This window comes from Spodoptera frugiperda, chromosome 21 (assembly GCF_023101765.2).
Source record: "Spodoptera frugiperda isolate SF20-4 chromosome 21, AGI-APGP_CSIRO_Sfru_2.0, whole genome shotgun sequence".
Classification (NCBI taxonomy): Eukaryota; Metazoa; Arthropoda; class Insecta; order Lepidoptera; family Noctuidae; genus Spodoptera; species Spodoptera frugiperda.
The window spans coordinates 630,571-650,316 of record NC_064232.1 but is presented as its reverse complement, the minus strand read 5'-3'; the positions used below and the strand labels follow the sequence as shown (position 1 = coordinate 650,316).

The 19,746-nt window shown below is 38.4% G+C and overlaps 2 protein-coding genes and 1 long non-coding RNA gene across 3 annotated transcripts in view; 2 read left to right on the top strand and 1 right to left on the bottom strand.

Annotated features, from left to right (window-relative positions):
- The window catches only part of LOC118280365 (uncharacterized), a 32,953-nt gene extending 27,100 nt beyond the window's left edge, over nucleotides 1-5,853 (bottom strand). The window contains exons 1-4 of the mRNA XM_050702225.1: nucleotides 5,672-5,853; nucleotides 5,508-5,596; nucleotides 2,272-3,494; nucleotides 1,517-1,748 (exon numbers count right to left, since the gene is read on the bottom strand). Coding sequence (XP_050558182.1) covers nucleotides 1,517-1,748; nucleotides 2,272-3,494; nucleotides 5,508-5,596; nucleotides 5,672-5,758 — 1,631 coding nt within the window. The 5' untranslated portion in view covers nucleotides 5,759-5,853. The remainder of the gene's footprint in view (nucleotides 1-1,516; nucleotides 1,749-2,271; nucleotides 3,495-5,507; nucleotides 5,597-5,671) is intronic.
- A 328-nt stretch (nucleotides 5,854-6,181) lies between these two features.
- LOC118280508 (gastrula zinc finger protein XlCGF57.1-like) lies at nucleotides 6,182-10,583 on the top strand. The gene is made up of 6 exons (XM_050702180.1): nucleotides 6,182-6,476; nucleotides 6,819-6,957; nucleotides 7,447-7,494; nucleotides 7,909-7,965; nucleotides 8,614-8,763; nucleotides 9,209-10,583. The coding sequence occupies exons 1-6, from the start codon at nucleotides 6,339-6,341 to the stop codon at nucleotides 10,420-10,422; spliced, it is 1,746 nt and encodes a 581-aa protein (XP_050558137.1). The 5' UTR covers nucleotides 6,182-6,338; the 3' UTR covers nucleotides 10,423-10,583.
- Nucleotides 10,584-13,232: 2,649 nt separating this feature from the next.
- On the top strand, nucleotides 13,233-14,436 carry LOC118280398 (uncharacterized). Its single transcript, XR_007706661.1, has 3 exons — nucleotides 13,233-13,365; nucleotides 13,579-13,774; nucleotides 14,343-14,436. It is a non-coding gene; the product is annotated as an uncharacterized LOC118280398 (long non-coding RNA).
- Nucleotides 14,437-19,746: the final 5,310 nt, after the last annotated feature.

Genomic DNA, 19,746 nt, shown 5'->3' with positions numbered 1-19,746 from the left:
GTTCATCAAATTTATGAATGAGAGTGTGATTATTTTTGAATATTTTTTTGTATTGAAAAGTTGTAATAATTTATTTTTGACCCAGTTATCATCCCTATTGTACTCATGTCTAAATGGTTCTTTTCCACCAGAGATGTGCTATGCTACGTTGCTGTGGATGCGTTTGGCTTCCAACAATCGTATTTATTGGTACATATAGCTTAGCAGTGGTGGAAACGGACTCGGTTATGTAAGCTGTTCTTTTTTTAACCCCCGACGCAAAAAAAGGTGTGTTATAAGTTTGACGTGTCTGTCTGTCTGTCTGTCTCTGGCATCATAACTCCCGAACGGATGCAGTGATTTCAATTTAGTTTTTTTCGTATGAAAGGGGACTTATGTGCGAGTGTTTTTAGACATGTTTGATGAAAATCGGTTGAGCCGTTTTAAAGTTATGGGCGGTGAAAGTGGGGAGATTAGCCGAAGGTTTGCAAATATACTGGGATGGGGTCTCAAATTAAACCGCACTGAAAGAAGATATTTAAAAATATTATTTTTTCGTATTAACAAAAATAAAAAATTAAATAAAAAATAAAAAAAATTAAAATTGAATTAAAAATTTAATAACAAAAATATAAAATTTTTAATTTAACGTTTTATTATAAACAAAAAATCTTGCACCAATGTAATCTTTAGCCTACTTATAGAAACAAAAACTAGTAATTAATAAGTCAAAAAAAAAATGCGAACGAGCTTGACCTTAGATGTAATCTTTACCTTAACAAGAATCGAAATTATAGTAAGTATATGTAATATACTAAACCTAACTTAACCTAACCTACCTATAAAAAGTATAAAATAAAAAATTAAATTAAAAATTTAAAAAACCCCGACATAAAAATTTATTTCCCTTTAAAAAGTAAAAAATAATAAAAGAAACTTAATCTTAAAGTACCTAAGAATGTACTAATAATTCTAAAAAAAAAATACGTCGCGTTGGGGGACCGCATGAATACGGACTGCACACCGCCGCCCGCGCTGCTATATTTCTATTTTCTGCGTTATAGTTAAGTACTTAAACATCAATTTACTTTAATGTTAACAACAAGCATGTGATACTTATGAACAAAACAAATCGAAGAGAAGTAAGAAATAATTAGGAGCGGTCCCCCAACGCGACGTATTTTTTTTTAGAATTATTAGTACATTCTTAGGTACTTTAAGATTAAGTTTCTTTTATTATTTTTTACTTTTTAAAGGGAAATTAATTTTTATGTCGGGGGTTTTTTAAATTTTTAATATATGGAAAGATGCTTGTTATGGACGACTTCCCTACTATCGATATATTCCTCGTACAGCTAGGTACATAACATAGTATCAGTGGAAACGTTCACATAGTTTCACAGCTTAGCTATTACATCTTCGCAGTATAGCTACATAGCTCATCTCTGTTGGAAAAGCACCCTAAGAGGATCTAAACAAATGATCAACTTTAAACACAGAAAACAACTACATAATTAAAATATTTTAAACAACTTACCTCCAAATCTCATAAAACATGTCCCTTTGCTTCTTAAAAGTTTGGAAGCTGAGCATCGAAGGGAAATTGTCAATATTGTCAGTCTCCGAGTTGAAACACACCACGCCGTTGGACTGGGACTCGCTCTGTCTCGACTTGTCCTGATTGTTCTCGGCCTCACACCGGAGCCCGTAGCAGTTTAGTAAGAATTTCGCTAAGTCCGGGTAAAAACTTCGCACTTTTTTGTTTTCACCTGTAAAGAGGAAATATTGAGTGTGTTATTGATTGAATGGTTATGAGAGCGCGTGTTTGATTTCTGGGTTGGGTATATGGTCGATGGAATCGTTGGTCAAGTGGTCGCAAGTACGACTGCCGGACAAGAGGTCTTGGTTTCGATTCCCGCATTCGGGCAAAATGTTATTGGGCTTTTTTCGGTTTTCGAAAAATTTCTCAGTCTGGATCGATACGCCTTTTATCCCCGAAGTGGTAGGCAGAGGTGCACATTACGGCACGTAATGCCGCTATACAATGTACACACACTTTTCACCATTTGTGTTATAAGTCCCATGTAATAGGGGTGAGCCTATTGCTATATACCGGACACCTCCAGACTCCGTGCAAATTCAAGTCCGTGCAAAATCTTCTAAAAACCGAAAAAGCTCAGTAATACTTTGCCCGACCCGGGAATCGAACCCGAGACCAACGAGGCAGTCGAGGTACACATCGAATAACGTTTAAGGAGACATTTATAACATTAAATAGAAATGTCTACATACCCAAAGTCTTCAACGAGCTCTTATCAAGAATAACTTCCAATATAACTCGCTGGTGCCAAAGTGACTTCACCGCAAAGTACGTACTATTATGTATAGTCTTTAGCAAATACCCCATGTCATTCTCTTTCAACTTATTTTGAGCTAACACAAAGTCATCTTCAAACTGCTTCGATATCAGAATCGATATCAAAAAATATATCTCCGTATTCAAACTTAGTATTAAATTATTTGTCATTAATATCTCATATATTTCTACTAGTAAATCCAGCTTGTCTTTACACATTATCTTGGTAACATCACTTTTGATGAAACTCTGGCTTTTTTCTATTGAGTTTTTCTGAGTAATTTTTATTTGCGGTGTAGCTATGACTTTCTGCGGTGAAGCTGTGTTAAGTATATTAAATTTCTCCATCAATTTATGGCGTTCCTGCTTCAAAAAGTTCCTTTCAGCTTCAAAGCTATTTGTTTCTTTAACTTGTATGCGTTGCTGTTTAAAAACTGAATTCTCTTCAACTAAAGACGGTGAAGTTTGTATCGATTCCACACTGAAACTGTTTAGAGAAATGCTTTTCTGTGACTTGTCTATGTTGGTGGGTTTAATCCGTCGCTTCTCAGACCTTAAAGAACTAGCTTTTCTAGCACCTATCTCCGGAAACATCTCCGAGTTAGTCAAGTCCAACTCCGGTTTACTATCATCATTCTCTATTGAACTTCTCCCTTTCTTCTTTTTACTACTCTTTGTAACATTCACCATATAATCTCCTAAACAGCTCTTCTCTTGAGATCTTGAGTGACGATGACTCAACCTCGGAGTGTCACACCGTTCATAATGTTCTTTGACAAAGCTTCGTGGAGTTACCGGACTACTGACTGACAAATTAGGGTAATCGGACGGTTTCATGCCATTTTTCATTGGTGTACTAGATAGAATTAGTCTGTCTACTCCAGTGCTAAGTCTTGATTCATCTGATGAAGCGGATTGGTTGATGGATTTGTCTTCGTTAAACAGTTTTGTTTTAACTCTCCTGCCGGTTCTCTTACGGTCCTTGCTTGGAGATTCATGGCTCCGTTGCCTATCAGTTTTGACTGATAGACTGTCCATTGTTCGGTCTTCGCTGGTAGGGTCACTGATGGACCTCCGGTGCTTGCGTCTGGTACTGAGAAGCTTCTCCGGAGTGCTGTGTTGGAGTATTTGTACTGCATTGCTGTTTGTTTGTAGGATGCTGGAAGAAGAGAAGATTTATAGAATATAATATGAAGGGAGTTTATTTATTCCAGACTAAGCATTGTTTTATAGTCAAACAACTGAGATAGAGAACCTTTTGAGATACCCTCTAAATGGAAATATTCTTATTAATGGAATTTATCAAAATTCTATCTTAGGGGATACATATGTCATAACAACTACCTGCATGCTAAATTCCAGCCCAATCCATTCAGTGATTTGGGCTGTGCGTTGATGGATTATGTCGAGTAAGTAGTCAACTCGGACCACATACCTACGGCCCATTTGGGACGAGTTGCAGAAAATAAAATAAAATAATATTTTTAGTGGTCAACTCGTCCCACGTCACTACCACAATGAGATAAGGTACAGTCAGTAGCAAAAGGGTTAGTGTGGAAATAATAAAGTTCTATTACTTTGTTGAAAACAAAAGATTTTCTAGGAACTTCATTCTATTCATAAATCCGACCTGTTATCATTTACTTCATTGTTTAAGCCACATGTTTACTATTCTTACTAATTTTAGATTACATATGAATTTATGCGATTGCAAAAAAAACCGTAATACATTATTTAACCGACATAAAAAGAGGTTCTTACTTCGTAAGGATTTTTTAATATAAAATAATCTATGAACAAAACGAAAGTAAAGAAAAAATTTTGTTTAATCTTGTGTTGCTAACTGTACCAAACATTGATAAAGTTTAAAGATTCATACAAAAAAAAAGTGGGACGAGTTGACCACTAAAAACTTAATTTATTTTTAATTTCCCCAACTCGTCCCAAATGGGCCGTAGGTATGTGGTCCGAGTTGACTACTTACTCATCATGTCATATGTCAGTCAGTAAAATAAATAAATCTTTCTCATTTAATTTTGTTTATTTATGTATAACATTATAAGTCAGCCAGTTTCTGCCAGCAGCTCTGCCCCATTCGAACTAGGACAAACATCCAAACATACAAACTTTCACATTTACAATATGAGTGTGATTCTATAACAATGAACAATTATTATATAGCTCAATGGGTACAGACAATAAAAAGTGGACTACGCCCTTGCTCAAGGTCCAATCTATCTTTGTATGTAATTGCAAAACCCAATGAACCGCATTTTAACCTTGAAAGGGTTACAGACAGACAGAACTATTATTAAACTATTTAATTCTAAACTATAGCATTTAATGTTGTCGTTTTTTATATATTGATCTGCGATCAGTTGCTAGACTATTATCAGATGAATCACTTATATTATTAGGTGTAGTTTTAACTTTTTCACACTTGACATTGTCGAATACTTCAATGACCAGTAGATATTGAAGTGTTGTTTTTTAAAGTGGTCTATTTCCGAACCTACTGTTGAAATAAGATGATAATAATATGAAACGTTGTATATTACTTAAACAAAATTTATGACGTGCTTTTACGGGGATGACGAACTATTGGCAACCATGTCAGTGACAGCACGCAGCACAATATTTTGGTCACGTCATTGCTTACAAAATCTGTCCTATGCCTCCAGTTCAGCATGAATTTTGCTTAGCAAACTACTAAAAAAATTAATGATTATTTTGATAGCACTGTTTATGGCACGTTCGCCATCACTGTCTTTATACATTAAAAAAAAATCTAAAACCAGCTGTTTACTATTTTCACAAAACTGAAATGTTCTAGATCTATCTAGGTAATTCTATATCCATCATTAGCCTTAAAAAACAATCTAAACTGGGAATCAAACCAATGCCTTCATATTTTATCAGTTACGCTAACAACCAAGAGCCTATTGTTGATAAATAAATACCATGGTATTTAATTTTTTTTGACTTGATTACCAAACCATATTGTAACCAAAAATACCACATTTACAGGGATTCGTGTATTAACTAATTCATATCTAACCTTCATAGAGGTTGTGGCGTGTCAATGAACCTAAATATATCGACCTAGTGCCCCAAAAATAAAAGATTCTTTTGTTGCAAAATCTAATGTTTACAAAATTTCAAAGTGACTTACCTATCGGTTTGGGTCCTCAAAAAAGATAAAAAACACGTCACAAAATCATTCTTGTTACAGCAATTCAATATACAGTCTTCAGATATGTCCTGAAAACAGAAATAACATGAAAATACTGCAAAAATATGCTACGATTTTCGTTTAGTTTTAGGTTATGATTTTACCTCTAAAGATTCGTCGTTTAGCCACTTTATTAATAACTTCGAGTCTAGTTTTCCCGTAAGGACACTTTCTATTATTGTTTCAGGCATTTTGATGTTTTAACATAGAATTAAAACGATTTTTCAAGAAAATATTGATTTTTGGCAGCTGCGCGCTCAAACTTCAACAGAGGTGCCATATTTTTATTGTTGCCATAGTAAATATTTGCTTACGTCAAACTAGGGATGAGCTATAAGCATAGAGTAATAGTAACAAATTAAAGAAATGAGAAAAATAGTTGTTTATCAAAAGATAAAATTAGTTTCACGATAAACTATTCTTGTAGTACATTTTTTCACTGTTAATAAAATACTTTTAATCGATTACTTGAAAAAGACGAGTAAGTTCAGTTAGTAACTTTCAAACAGTACATCACTACAACTGTCAAATACTTTCAACACGCAACCAAGAGAAACAAACTCGTCGAAATCTCGAATTTCTACTAAAACTCACCACTTACTTCACTAAACTCATACAAAAACGCTATACAAAATTCGAGTTACGTGTTAATCGAGAATACATAGTAATGGCTTCCTTTCTATTGTTATATTTTTGCGGTACCAAAATGCATTTAGTTTAATGAAGTTGTAACGTAAACTAAATAAATATGAATTAAATATTGCTGGCAAAATGTCTGTGATATGGAATACTAGTGGCTTATGTCGTTGCTGCCATGCCGAGGGAGATTTCAAGGGTTTAAATGAATATTCAAACGAGATAACTGGAGATGATTGTTATGTTTTGTTAAAAGACACGTTTGATATTATTGTGAGTTAAATATCTATTGTTATTATTCGTTACGAATGAGAAAAATACGCTATAAATATTTTCCTTGAGTACTCTAATTCAAATAAATGATATAACTTCGAATTTGACATGTATTTCATAAACTTAACTTTCGATACCTAAAACAAGTGATTTTAATAATATTTCTACTAACATTAGAAGTTGAGACGGGATATTTACCATGTTTATCTATGTTTATGAGTTTCCGATATTTCGGCACTGTTGCAAGCGCCATGATCATGGTAAATATCCCGTCTCAAGTTCTAATATAAGTGTTAGTGACCATGTCAGTTTAAAAACTTATATTTCTATTCCACAACACAGCTCCATCCTCTACCAAACTCCAGGATCCTGGTATGCAGTGTATGTGGTCCTCGGCTGAAGGATGCTGTGCAATTTAAGAAGCAGGTGCAACAATGTGAAGATAAACTGAGGGAGTTTGTCTATGGATGTGGGTTTAAAGGTATTATCACTAAATTAACTATTTGTACTACCTCTTTGGTCAAGTGGTTGCAAGTGTGATTGCTGGGCAATGGGTCTCAGGTTCGGATCCCGAGTCGGGCAAAGAATTGCTGAAGATTTTTTGATTTTTCAGTAATTTCTCAGTAGTAGCATGGCATTGTTGTTTCGGTTGTCGGTGTTATGTGTATGTGAAATTGTATGTTTGTAAACACACCCATGATACAGGATAAAATCCTAGTGTAGGGCAACTTTTCAAAAAAATACCTACTAAACCAATTGGAATATTAAGCTATTACTACCTAAAGAAAATAATTTTTCGAAAAACTGAAAAACGCTACTTTGTTTGACCCTGATAATAGCTAGTTTGGCCGATCTAGAAAACAAAGTTGTTACTTGCATGGTAATGGCAGTTGAGATTCTACAATGAAGCTTTAAAAATTCCAAAACAATTCAAATTTCAATACATCTTTGTTTTTCTTTTTACTTCCAGAGGCTGATATTCTACAGAAAGATATAAAAGACGAATTTGTACAAGATGGTGAGCTATTTATTTATTTAGGTAATTAATAGAAATTATTTTCTGTGTATAGGGTGACTGGTAATTAGTAAAGAATATTTAAACACATGGTTGTACTCATGATTGCAGACAACTTTCCCAAAGAAACACTTGTATACTCATTAGTTATATTTTTATCATCAGAATAACAAAACAACAAAATAATACCAGTCTCCCTATATAAATTATAACTTTTGTGAGACATATTAAATTAATTATTATGTATTTCGGCTTGCTCATGAATATGAGCTTCTAGCATGGCTTGAAACTAGTTGAGTTCCTTCAAACAGTTACATGAGTAAGCTGATAACATAATAATATTTTTTTTGTATCATCAATTTGCTTGACAGGTGTTCTTGCAATGGAATCCTAATATGATTTTATTTTATTTTTCAGAACTGAAAGAAGAATCAGTTCATGATACTGAAGACAGACTGGACATTAAATATGATGGTAAGAGACACAACATATTTTTAAATTATTTTTTTATGGTATAAGCCGGTAATCAAGCACACTGATCACCTGATGGTAAGCTATTGCGGCCGCCAATGGACACCCGAAACACCAGAGGCGTTACAAGTGCGTTGCCGGCCTTTTGGGGGTTAGAAATTTAAGGGTTTGTTCGGGAATCCGGTTTAGAAAGATTGGGAAGGGGGGTAATTGGGCCTCCGGTAACCTCACTCACACAACACAAGCGTTATGTCACGTCAGTGTACTGCTCGGCCGTGGTATCACTCCGGTCGAGCCGGCCCATTCGTGCCGAAGCATGGCTCTCCCACGATTTACACTACCTACTCAGTTGTACCTCTCTTCAGCTGTGTCCATATTCCGTCTAATATAGTAGTACTAACATAGTAGTTGACTGCACGGTTGGCGCGGTGGCTAGGCAACTGGCTGCCCTGCAACGTGTAGCGGGTTCGATTCCCGCACGGAGCAACTCTTTGTGTGATCCACAAATTGTTGTTTCGGGTCTGGGTGTCATGTGCATGTGAACTTGTATGTTTGTAAACGCACCCACGACACAGGAGAAAACCCTAATGTGGGGCAACGTTTTATAAAAAAAACAAAAAGAAAAAAACAAATATGATGATGACTTTTCAGAAACCAGACTCCCAGAAATAGAGGTGCTGATCCAGCCTATAGAAGATGATGACCAGCCCCTCTCCGTGCTGAGGAGTAGCAGAGCCAGGTCTGAGGAGAGTGATGTGGAACCTGACGCTGATTGGACAGCACCGCCGGAGTTGAGTGATGGTGAGGATTTTGTATTTATAATTGTTTGACGAAGTTGCTCAATTAGTTTCGAGCTACAACCGGGGCCTATGGTGTTTTTAACAAGTGTATTTACTTGTTAAAAATATTTTAATTAATAAACCGGGGCCGGGCCTATAAATATGAGATGATGAATCCCAACGACCAGTAACGCACTTGTATGTATGAGGCTGTCGGTAGAGGGCGCCTTAGACGTTCGTATAGAAACCAGATTGGCGATATTTTAAAGAAGGGCCAAATTAAAAGTGCCCTTAACTGACGAGCATACATGAAAAGACTGTTGATGAAGCGAAAGAAGTATGTAAGATTCGTAGCAATTGGCGTTCCATTGTCTCTGCCTACCCCCATGGGAGACAGGCGTGAAGTTATGTTTGTATGTAGTCAAGTACAAAAATCAAGTAATTGACAAAATTAATTCACATTTCAGATGAACAACAGAAGCATAAGAGCCAAAAAACAAAAAAGTACGCTTGCTCAATATGTGACAAGAAATTTTCATACAACGGCTCGTTTGAGGTCCATATGAAAGCTCACAACGGTGAGAAAACTTTCAATTGCCACATTTGTGGCTCATCGCACACTAATAACAAGGAATTAACCAAACATATAGCAAAACAACATATAGTAGACAACCAATACCCATGCCATATATGTGAGAAATCATTTGACAAACCCCGTCTTCTAAAAAAACATTTAAAAACACATTTTGAAGAGAAATTCAAGTGTACGGAGTGCCAAAAAGAGTTTCAACGGAAGAAAGGTTTAAAAGAACATATGAAAACTCATACCGGTGAGAGGAAATATAGTTGTACTATATGTAACAAGGCCTTCGGTCACAATCAGACACTGAAGTCCCACATGTATACTCACACCGGAGAGAAACCGTATGTCTGTGATGTGTGTGGGAGACGGTTCCCTCAACGGACTCATCTGAAAAGACATATCTATATTATTCACACCGGAATCAAACCGCACAGCTGCAATGTGTGTAATAAACAGTTTTCTAGCAAAAGCTACCTCGCTATACATGAAAGGCAGCATACCGGTGAGAAACCGTACTCATGTGAGGTTTGTAAAAAAGATTTCACAGCGTACACAACCTTGAAAGTCCACATGAGAGTCCACACTGGTTTTAAACCGTACTCCTGTGGTTTTTGCAGCAGACAATTCGCTCAAATGGCAAGTTTTAAACTTCACCAACGCACTCATACCGGTGAAAAGCCTTTTTCTTGTAAGATTTGTAAGAAACCGTTTTCTGATAATGGGTATTTGAAAATACATATGCGGGTTCATTCAGGGGAGAAGCCTTTTAGCTGTGATGTGTGTAAACGGTGTTTTAGGGAGACGGGGCAACTAAAGAGACATATGAGGATACACACTGGTATTAAACCGTATACTTGCAAGATATGTAATAAACAAATAGGTAATTTGTCGAAACATATGCGTGTTCACACTGATGACAAACCATTTTCTTGTAATGTATGTCAGAAACAGTTCTCAATAAATGGGAATTTGAAACTGCACATGCGTATTCACACTGGGGAAAAGCCGTTTGCGTGTGAGTTGTGTAACAGTCAGTTCACACAGAGCAGTGGGTTGAAACGGCATCGGTGTACGCATGGTAAGGATTTAGGTTCTTAATTGTGTAGAATACAGGGCCGTATTTAAGGCAGGGGCATAGCTAGCGCCGTTTCTACCAATGTCAATCTTTATTTCTTTATTATTACTATTATAAAGCTGAAGAGTTTGTTTGTTTGTTTGAACGCGCTAATCTCCGGAACTACTGGTCCGATTTCAATATTTTTTTTGTGTTAAATAGTGCATTTATCGAGGAAGGCTTTAGGCTATAAAAGATCATGCTATGACCAATAGGAGCCAAGCAGAGTGGGTGAAACCGCGCAGAAGTAGCTAATTGTAAATAAAGAGGTAACATTAGCGAAAAATTAAATAATAATTTCTTCCACAATATTCTAAATCATATTTTTAAAGGATAAAAGATAATATATAAAATATAAATCACTAGAAATACAATAAAATTGCTTAAAGTCTGTTTCTTTAATAATTATTGTTATTCCAATTAAAATAATTAATTGAACAAGTTGAACTTATAATAGTATTTATTACCGATGTTAAGACTTTCAAACACCCTCTATACCACGTAAAGACTTATTCAAACACCCTGTATATAAAATAAAATGTACTTAATTATAATTATAGCAAGTTGATATAATATGTATTTTTATTATAACTTTCGTGAGACATACTAAATTAATTATTATGTTATAGACTTACTCACGTAACTGTTTGACGAGGAACTCGACTAGTTTCAAGCCATGCTAGATCATGTTCATGAGCGCGTCGCGCTGCTACTCAGTAGCAGCCTCTAGCATGGCTTGAAACTAGCCGAGTTCCTCGTCAAACCGTTACGTGGGTAATGCCCGAATACTCAAACGCTACTCAATTTTAAGACGCTCTCAAATGTAGTTGTGTCAGTATCAATTCTTTATAAATTGACAGAGATAGCACGATATTTAAGTACAACTTAAAATTGGGTAGCGTTTGAGTATTCGGGCGTAAGCCAATAACATAATAATTAATATGTATTTTTATAAGCAAATGTTAATTTATTTTATAGTACATAATAATAAATGAAAATAGTGAGCAGGGCCGTATTTAGAGGCAAACTAGGCAAGTGTAGGGCGCCAGGTAACAGGGGGCGCCGTGAAACGCGCGTGCCCAACCCATATTGTTGCGGGCGCCAAAAAAATAAGAGGCCCTATGAGGTGCTAACCTAGCGTTCAATCCGCCTCTGCTCACCACAGGTCTTAGTGCGAGTTTATTTTACGCTTAACGAAATCTAAACGTTAATGACTTAAGCGTTCTGTACCCTTAATGCATTTCGGAGAGTATGTGGGGGAATTGCACAACTTGATTCCCCCTAGTCCTTGCCATCACCGAACCACAAGACAATCGGTGAGGCGTCACCGCTTGATGGTAGATATCCCACCCTCTCGCACGAAGCGCTTCGCTTCAAGCTTCCTTGTGCGAACTGCTAGGGAGTGGAACTCCTTGCCGGAGTCTGTGTTTCCTGGTGGGTATAACCTGAGTGTATTCAAAGCCCGAGTGAATAGGTTACTTATGGGCAGACGTGCTCCATCGTAGGCCGCATCATCCATCCAGTAGACACCATCAGGTGTGATAGCGGCCAAACGTCGACCCATCAAATGTAAAAAATAATAATAATTAAAAAAAAATACAAGTTTGCTCTACGTTTTAAGTAATGGAAACGATTGTGCGTTCGCTCTGATTGGTTGGTTTATTCGAGCCGGCAAATTAGATCGTCGAACGCGCTCTCGTTTCGATTAATAATAGTAAAGCAAAGTCATACTAAGGGTACTGTCAAAGTCAAAGTCAAAATTATTTATTTCAAATAGACCGGGAAGGCACTTTTGAACGTCAAAGCAAATATTACAATATTAAAAAAAAGCAAAATGTCTGTCTGTCTGTCTGTCGGTCAGTCCTCTAGTTGCTCTATTTGCTCGTTCCAAAGTGTAGATTCCTATGGAGAAGAACGAGCAAGAAACTCCATAGGTTACTCTTTTTCAATCAGGCGACTGATTGGCCTGCTCCAATGAACCAACCAATCAGAGGGCCAAATGTGGTAACAATTTGATTGCACGGTTGGTGCGGTAGCTAGGCGACTGGCTACCATGCAACGTGTCGCGGGTTCGATTCCCGCACGGAACAACTCTTTATGTGATCCACAGATTGTTGTTCCAGGTCTGGGTGTCATGTGTATGTGAACTTGTATGTTTGTAAACGCACCCACGACACAGGAGAAAATCCTAATAAGGGGCAACGTTTTTATAAAAAAAAACGTAAAACAAACTCGCACTAATCTCTGAGATCTCACGCTACAGTAGCACCATCTGCTGAGCAAAAAAGAAGTTATTGAACTGTAATGTATACCTGTAAGTTAAAATACTAATTAAGTGAAATAAATTATTTTAATTAATATTTTGTAGTTTGGTATTTTGAATCTTTTCCACCGCTGCTCTTCCGGTGGGTGTCGTATACCCGTCTAAGGGACTACACATTTGACAGAGACCGTGCAGCAGCGCTCTCTGATAAACCTGAACCTTTTGGGCTACAATCTCCAACCCGCGTGACTCATCCGCGCGCGCCTCAAAGAGCCATCAGACCACCCAGTAGGGCTGATGGCTGATCCGGAGCTGCGGACTACCTAGCGGGTTTACCAGGGCTCCGGTTCGACAAGCAGGAGTAGGAACGCGGTGGTTTTTAGTCAGTAAGAGTCAGACACTCCCTCTCGCCTCGCCCAAGGCGGAAAAAGTCATTGGATGACTTTACCCCCTCAAAAAAACAAAAAAGGCGCACTCTGTCCACTTCCTCACACATGACTTGTCTTCCAGATTTGCCTAAAAATCTTTATAGGTAGTATAATTTTGTTCAGTTAATTTCAAAGTGAAATTAAGCATATCGTGCGCAGACGCTTTCGCTGAAACAATGTGGGTAGCCAACGTTATATCAACATGAAAAATGAATTTTTAATTATTCTTTTATATTGTAAGTTTTAAGTCTTCAGTTTTTTATGGTATAAGTCGGCAAACGAGCGGACGGATCACCTGATGGTAAGCAATCAGTGCAGCCCATGGACATCTGCAAAATTAGGGGAATTAAAAGTTGCTGAGAACCGCAAAGGTTACCGTGGCTCCAACTTAAAGCCATCATTTGTCCTCTAAAAAGTATGAATTCAATAATTTCTTATCCTTTTTTTAGTATACCTAGCATTATCGGAGAACAATATTACGAATACTAATTCAAATAAAACTAAAGAGTTAGGTTATGAAGAGGACGTTTCAAAGAATTACTTAAATAATGAAATACAAGAAGTATGGCGGAAATATTTAATTGAATCAGAAGAATATATGCGGGCCAAAACAAAAACGACGACCAACCGACCTGTAACGCTACCGTAAGTATTATTTTTATGTAATAAGCCGGTTAACGAGCCCCCGCCCATGGACACCCGAAACACTAGAGGCGTTACCGACAAGTGTGGGAGAGCATTTAATGGGTCTCTCGCCTGATGGTAAGTGATGATGCGGCCTACGATGGAGCACGTCTGCCCATAATCAACCTATTCACTCAGGCTTTGAAGACACCCAGGTTATACCCACAAGAATCACAGACTCCGACAAGGAGTTTTACTTCCTAGCAGTCCGCACAAGGAAGCTTGAGCACGAATGCGGGCTTCGGCACGAATGGGCCAGCTTGACCGGAGTGATACCACGGCCTCACAGAAAACCGACCTGAAACAACTTGTGTTTCGTTGCTTGAATGAGGTTACAAGAGGCCCAATTACCCCCCATTCCCAATCCTCGACTCCCCAACAACCCTTTAATTCTTAACCCCGAAAACTTTACCCCCACTTGTAACTCCTCGTGTTTCGGGTGTCCCTTGGCGGCGTAGATTGCTCACCATCAGGTGATCCGTCTGCTCGTATACCGCCTTATACGATAAAAAAAATACTATTCTTTCAGCATGTCATCATCTACTGGAAGCTCTTCCAATATAATTCTAAAAGATTTACCTTCAATAAAAAGTACTACAAAATTGGTAAATGTAACTAAAATACATTTGTCAAAAAATACGAATTCAAGTAAAATGCAAGAAAATAAATTGATACGAGGAACTAACAACACTTTAAACATGTGAGTATCAACATCATCAATATCATCAACAGGCGCTGTGGCTGGGTAACCGGCTGCCGCATAACGTTAAGCTGGTTCGATTCCCGCACGGAGCAACCCTTTGGGCGTCATGTGTATATGAATTTGTATGTTTGTAAATGCATCCACGACACTGGAGAAAATCCTAGTGCGGGCCACGTTTTTTTTAAGAAAAAAAAAAGGAAAGTTAGTGACGATGCATGTGGACAAATTAATATATTAGTGCAGTTCTTCTCAGAGTAGTCGGATAGGAAATGCCGGTCTCATCTAGCTATTTGAAATATTGACGTGTAAAAGAGTTACATTGTAACCTATTTGCAAAATAAATATCATTGTATTTATACAGTGCTCGTCGTGCACCAGCTCCAGGCGATGATGAAGAGGACGCTATCACAGCACGATACGAACGCTTCCGCGAACCCTACTGGGAAGACGGACACTGGGTGTTTGAAAGGTGCGCCTTGTCCTGCAAAGTTATTTATTTCAAATAGAAGAGGGAAGGGGTTTCTATATAAAGGTGCTCCCACACAGCAGTTATATAACGTTATACAACAATGTGTTTAAACAAATTATAACAGTAATTGTAGAGTATGTTACACGCTATTGCAAATGTTATATTGTTACACATTGTTGTATAACGTTATATAACTGCTGTGTGGGAGCACCTTAAGGCGCATGTTCGGCCCTATATGGAATACTGCTCTCATCTTGGGGCAGGGGCACCCCAGTACCAGCTTCATCCTCTGGACCGCGTTCAGCGGCGTGCGGCTCGGATTGTTGAATGTCAAGAAGTTGCAAACCGACTTGACACTTTGGCAATGCATAGAGATAGCAGGTAGCTTCGTTGTGCATTTTCTATCGCTTATACCACGGAGCTTCCACCTGCCGCTTCTTTTCGCCATCGACCTACACGACAGCATTTCCATCCCCATCATATAGATGGTTGGCAGGCCACAACTGTGCGCTTCTCGCGAAACTTTCTGCCTCGCACAGCAAAACTGTGGAATGAGCTGTCGTCGGCGGTATTTCCGACGATACGATCTTCAAACCTTCAAGAAAAGAGCGTACTCCTTTTTAGCGCATGCACATTTGAAACACCAGAGACGTTACAAGTGCGTTGCCGGCCTCTTGGGGGTTAGGAATTTAAGGGTTGTTGGGGAATCGGGGATTAGGAAGATTGGGAAGGGGGAATTGGGCCTTCGGTAACCTCACTCACATAACAAAACACAACGCAAGCGTTGTTTCACGTTAGTTTACGGTAAGACCGTGGTATCACTCCGGTCGAGCCGGCCCAGCAGTGCCGAAGCATCGCTCTCTCACACTTGTAACGTCGCGTGTCGTCATAACAACAATATTATCTTTTTAGAACACCGTCCACATCGGCTGGAGCAACTGCACGAGTAAATTGTAAGTTAAAAATATTCATTTATTATTATTTCGGTTATTACGATTAATTACACATTATTTATAACATAAAAATACCTTAAAAAATTAATAAAACTAACTTAAAACTAAAATAAAGAAAAGAAAATTAAAAATAAAATAAAAATTCTCGTTAAGCGTCGAAGTACTCGTCCGCATCGCTGTCACTGGGGAACGTTTTTTTACATTTAATGGGTCGACGTTTGGCCGCTATCTCTCCTGATGGTAAGTGATGATGCGGCCTACGATGGAGTACGTCTGCCCATAAGCAACCTATTCACTCGGGCTTTGAAGACACCCAGGTTATACCCATCAGGAAACACAGGCTCCGGCAAGGAGTTCCACTCCCTAGCAGTTCGCACAAGGAAGATGAAGAAGAAGACGTTTCCAGAAGACTGGCCGCATTGCCACGTTGAATGGCAATGTGTATCTTCTGACCGAAGAAATAGCCAGCCAGCTAAAAATATTTAATTAAAATATGTAGTTACCAGAGCCGTATTGCCCCTACAGCAGACTAAAGTGCCTAGGGCGCCAGGTCACAGAGGGCGCCAATAGATGAGCGTGCTCATCCTATATAGGGTGACTGGTAATTAGTGAACGATATTTAAACACGTGATTGTACTCATGATTACAAACAACTTTCCCAAAGAAACTTTTTTTGTATACTCATTCATTAGTTAGTTAAATTTTTATTACCGAAGCATCCCACACTTAAACAGACAATATAAATATTTTTATATAAAAATTTGATTTGCAGTCGCAACTACAGACCCCAGGGATTGTGATCCATTTTGTTCACACTATTTCAAGAAGTGAGTAAATCTTACTATATTTATTCCATATATTTATTTAAAATACTCTAAAATTATATTTTTAAACGTTACTTTTAAAATACAACAAATAAAATAACATTACTTAAACATATAAAAATAGGAGCCGACCAGTAGCGGGAGCATGGTTCAAGCTACCGGTGGTTAGGGCTCCAGAGACAGAACCCTCCTCATAATACGTGCCGTTTCAAGGAGCCTTCTGTATCAAGCCCTTGATCCATCCGCTCAACGCCAGCCTCCTAAGATGGATGTCGACTCCGCCGCCCATGGACACTTGAAACACCAGAGGCGTTACAAGTGCGTTGCCGGCCTATTTGGGTATAGGGAATTTAAGGGTTGTTGGGGAATCGGGGATTGGGAAGATTGGGAAGGGAGGAATTGGACCTCCGGTAACCTCAATCACACAACGCAAGCGTTGTTTCACGTCGGTTTTCTATGAGGCCGTGGTATCACACCGGTCGAGCTGGCCCATTCGTGCCGAAGCATGGCTCTCCCACACTTAATTCACCACTGATTATAACCATGAATTAAATCTGTTTTAGATACGGTACAATTTGCTGTCATCGATACACTGTGATTGAGCGAACGAACGAGTACATGACATTTTCGAACATGTGTGAAATGTATAAATACAATTGTATGCAATACACAAAGCGTAAGTTATATAAGTTTTTAAACTGACATGGTCACTAACACTAGAATTGGAATTTAAAACGGGATATTTGTACCATGTTTTTCAATTATTATAAGTTTCCGATATTTCGGCACTGTTGCAAGCGCCATGATCACGGATAAACTGGAGTAAATGCGGGTGAATGTTTACGAACAGACAAATCGGTCTACCCTCTTTCTAGTTCGTTTTAATTAAATTCGAAATATCGGAAACTCATAAAAATTTAAAAACATGGTAAATATCCCGTTTTAAGTTCCAATTCTACAAAGCGTAAGTACCCTTTTTATACAACGTTATGCGTGTGTGTGTGTGTGTGAACAACTCAATTCTGAAGCAGATATCTTCAATTACTGACTGCCTCATTGGTCGAGTGGTCGCAAGTGCGTCCGATTCCCAAGTCGGGCATAGTATTACTGAGCAATTTTCGGTTTTTCGAATATTTCTCAGTAGTAACACGGAGTCTGAAATTGTGCCCAGTATATGTATAGCAATAGGCTCACCCCCTATTACATGGTACTTAAAACACAAATGGTGAAAAGTGGGTGTATTGTGTAAAGCGGCATTACGTGTCGTAATGTGCACCTTTGGCTACCCCTTCGGGGATAAAAGGCGTGATGACGTTGCATATCTTCAACCAGTTTTGAGCTTTTTATACCCTTTTTGTAAGTCTTCTCTGTCAGTGCCTTGAAAGATGCTACGGTGTCCTTACTTCGCCTAACGCAGTTACGAATCGAAGACAATCGGCGAGGCATCACCGCTTCATGGTAGATATCCCACCCACTCGCACGAAGCGCTTCGCTTCAAGCTTCCTTGTGCGAACTGCTAGGGAGTGGAACTCCTTGCCGGAGTCTGTGTTTCCTGATGGGTATAACTTGGGTGTCTTCAAGGCCCGAGTGAATAGGTTGCTTATGGGCAGACGTGCTCCACCGTAGGCCGCATCATCACTTACCATCAGGTGAGATAGCGGTCAAACGTCGACCCATTAAATGTAAAAAAAAATGCATGGTGATTACCGGGCACAGGAGTTTCGGGAGGTACCTGTTTCTGATTGGGCGAGAGGAAACGCCTTGTTGTCGTCACCGCCCGGAAGACACGGTGGAGCATACGGTGGCGGTGTGCCCTGCATGGGCTGAGCACCGCCGTGTCCTCAGAGATCTGGTCGGCGACGGCGACCTCTCACGTCCGATTTTTTTTTAAACGTTGCCCCACACTAGTATTTTCTCCTGTGTCGTGGGTGCGTTTACAAACATACAAGTTCACATAAACATGACACCCAGACCCGAACAATTTGTGGATCACACAAAGAGTTGTTCCGTGCGGGAATTGAACCGTGCAATCTGGCTCAGATTATGGAGTTAATTATATATTTTTTATATATTTTCAGGACCACGTAAGTAAAATGGCATTGTCTATTTATTTCTTAACTTTTATGTGCGTTGCATGCACGCTGCTCATGACGAAGAGTCCCTCTGTGACTCGAAACTAGTAGAGCTTTTCTCCATTAATAATACGTAAGTAATCTGGGATTTTTTGTTAAAGTATAGATTATGTTCCAACTCAAAAGCCTACAATCCAAATAGTTTAAACTCTAGGCTTTTTAGTTACCACAGATTAAATACATAGTGACTGCCTTGTTGGCCGAAAGATTGCAAGTGTGATTTCCGGGCAAGGGGTCTCGGGTTCGATTCCCGGGTCGGGCCAAGTATTACTGGGCCTTTTTCGGTTTAATGTGCACCTCTGTCTAACCCTTCGGGGATTAAAGACGTTATAAAAAAAGATTAAATACAATAAACTACACTTTGGAACGAGCAAATAGAGCAACTAGAGGACTGACCGACAGACAGACGTTATTAATATTATTATATTTGCTTTGACGTTCAAATGTGCCTTTCTGGTCCAGGGGGCCTACTCCGGTTCTTGAATCCGAAGTTTCGTTTAATCTTCGGCCGTAGGTTTAATTGATTTACTAATAGAATTACTTGAAATAACGTTTTATTTTTAATTTCATATCAAAACCTATTTATTTATCTTCATTTCATTCACGAAAGTTCGCAATAAATAGAATTGTAGTATGCAATCTGCGAAGTTTCGGACGAAACTTCGTTTTTCGTTGAATTAGAGTAGGCCCCCTGGTCTATTTGAAATACATAAATAATTTTGACTTTGACTTTGAAAATATTTTCAGAATGGCATCCCATACATAAAGGAATGTGTTTCAAATTGGAATCAATGCATTCAGGAAACATAAACAATGTGGTTCTCAGAAAAAGACAATACGATCGGACACAAG

Coding starts and splice junctions, on each gene's coding strand:
- LOC118280508 (XM_050702180.1), top strand. CDS start 6,339: ATGTCTGTGATATGGAATACTAGTGGCTTATGTCGTTGCTGCCATGCC. Junction 6,477..6,818: donor AAGACACGTTTGATATTATT/GTGAGTTAAATA, acceptor TCCACAACACAG/CTCCATCCTCTACCAAACTC. Junction 7,966..8,613: donor ACTGGACATTAAATATGATG/GTAAGAGACACA, acceptor ATGACTTTTCAG/AAACCAGACTCCCAGAAATA.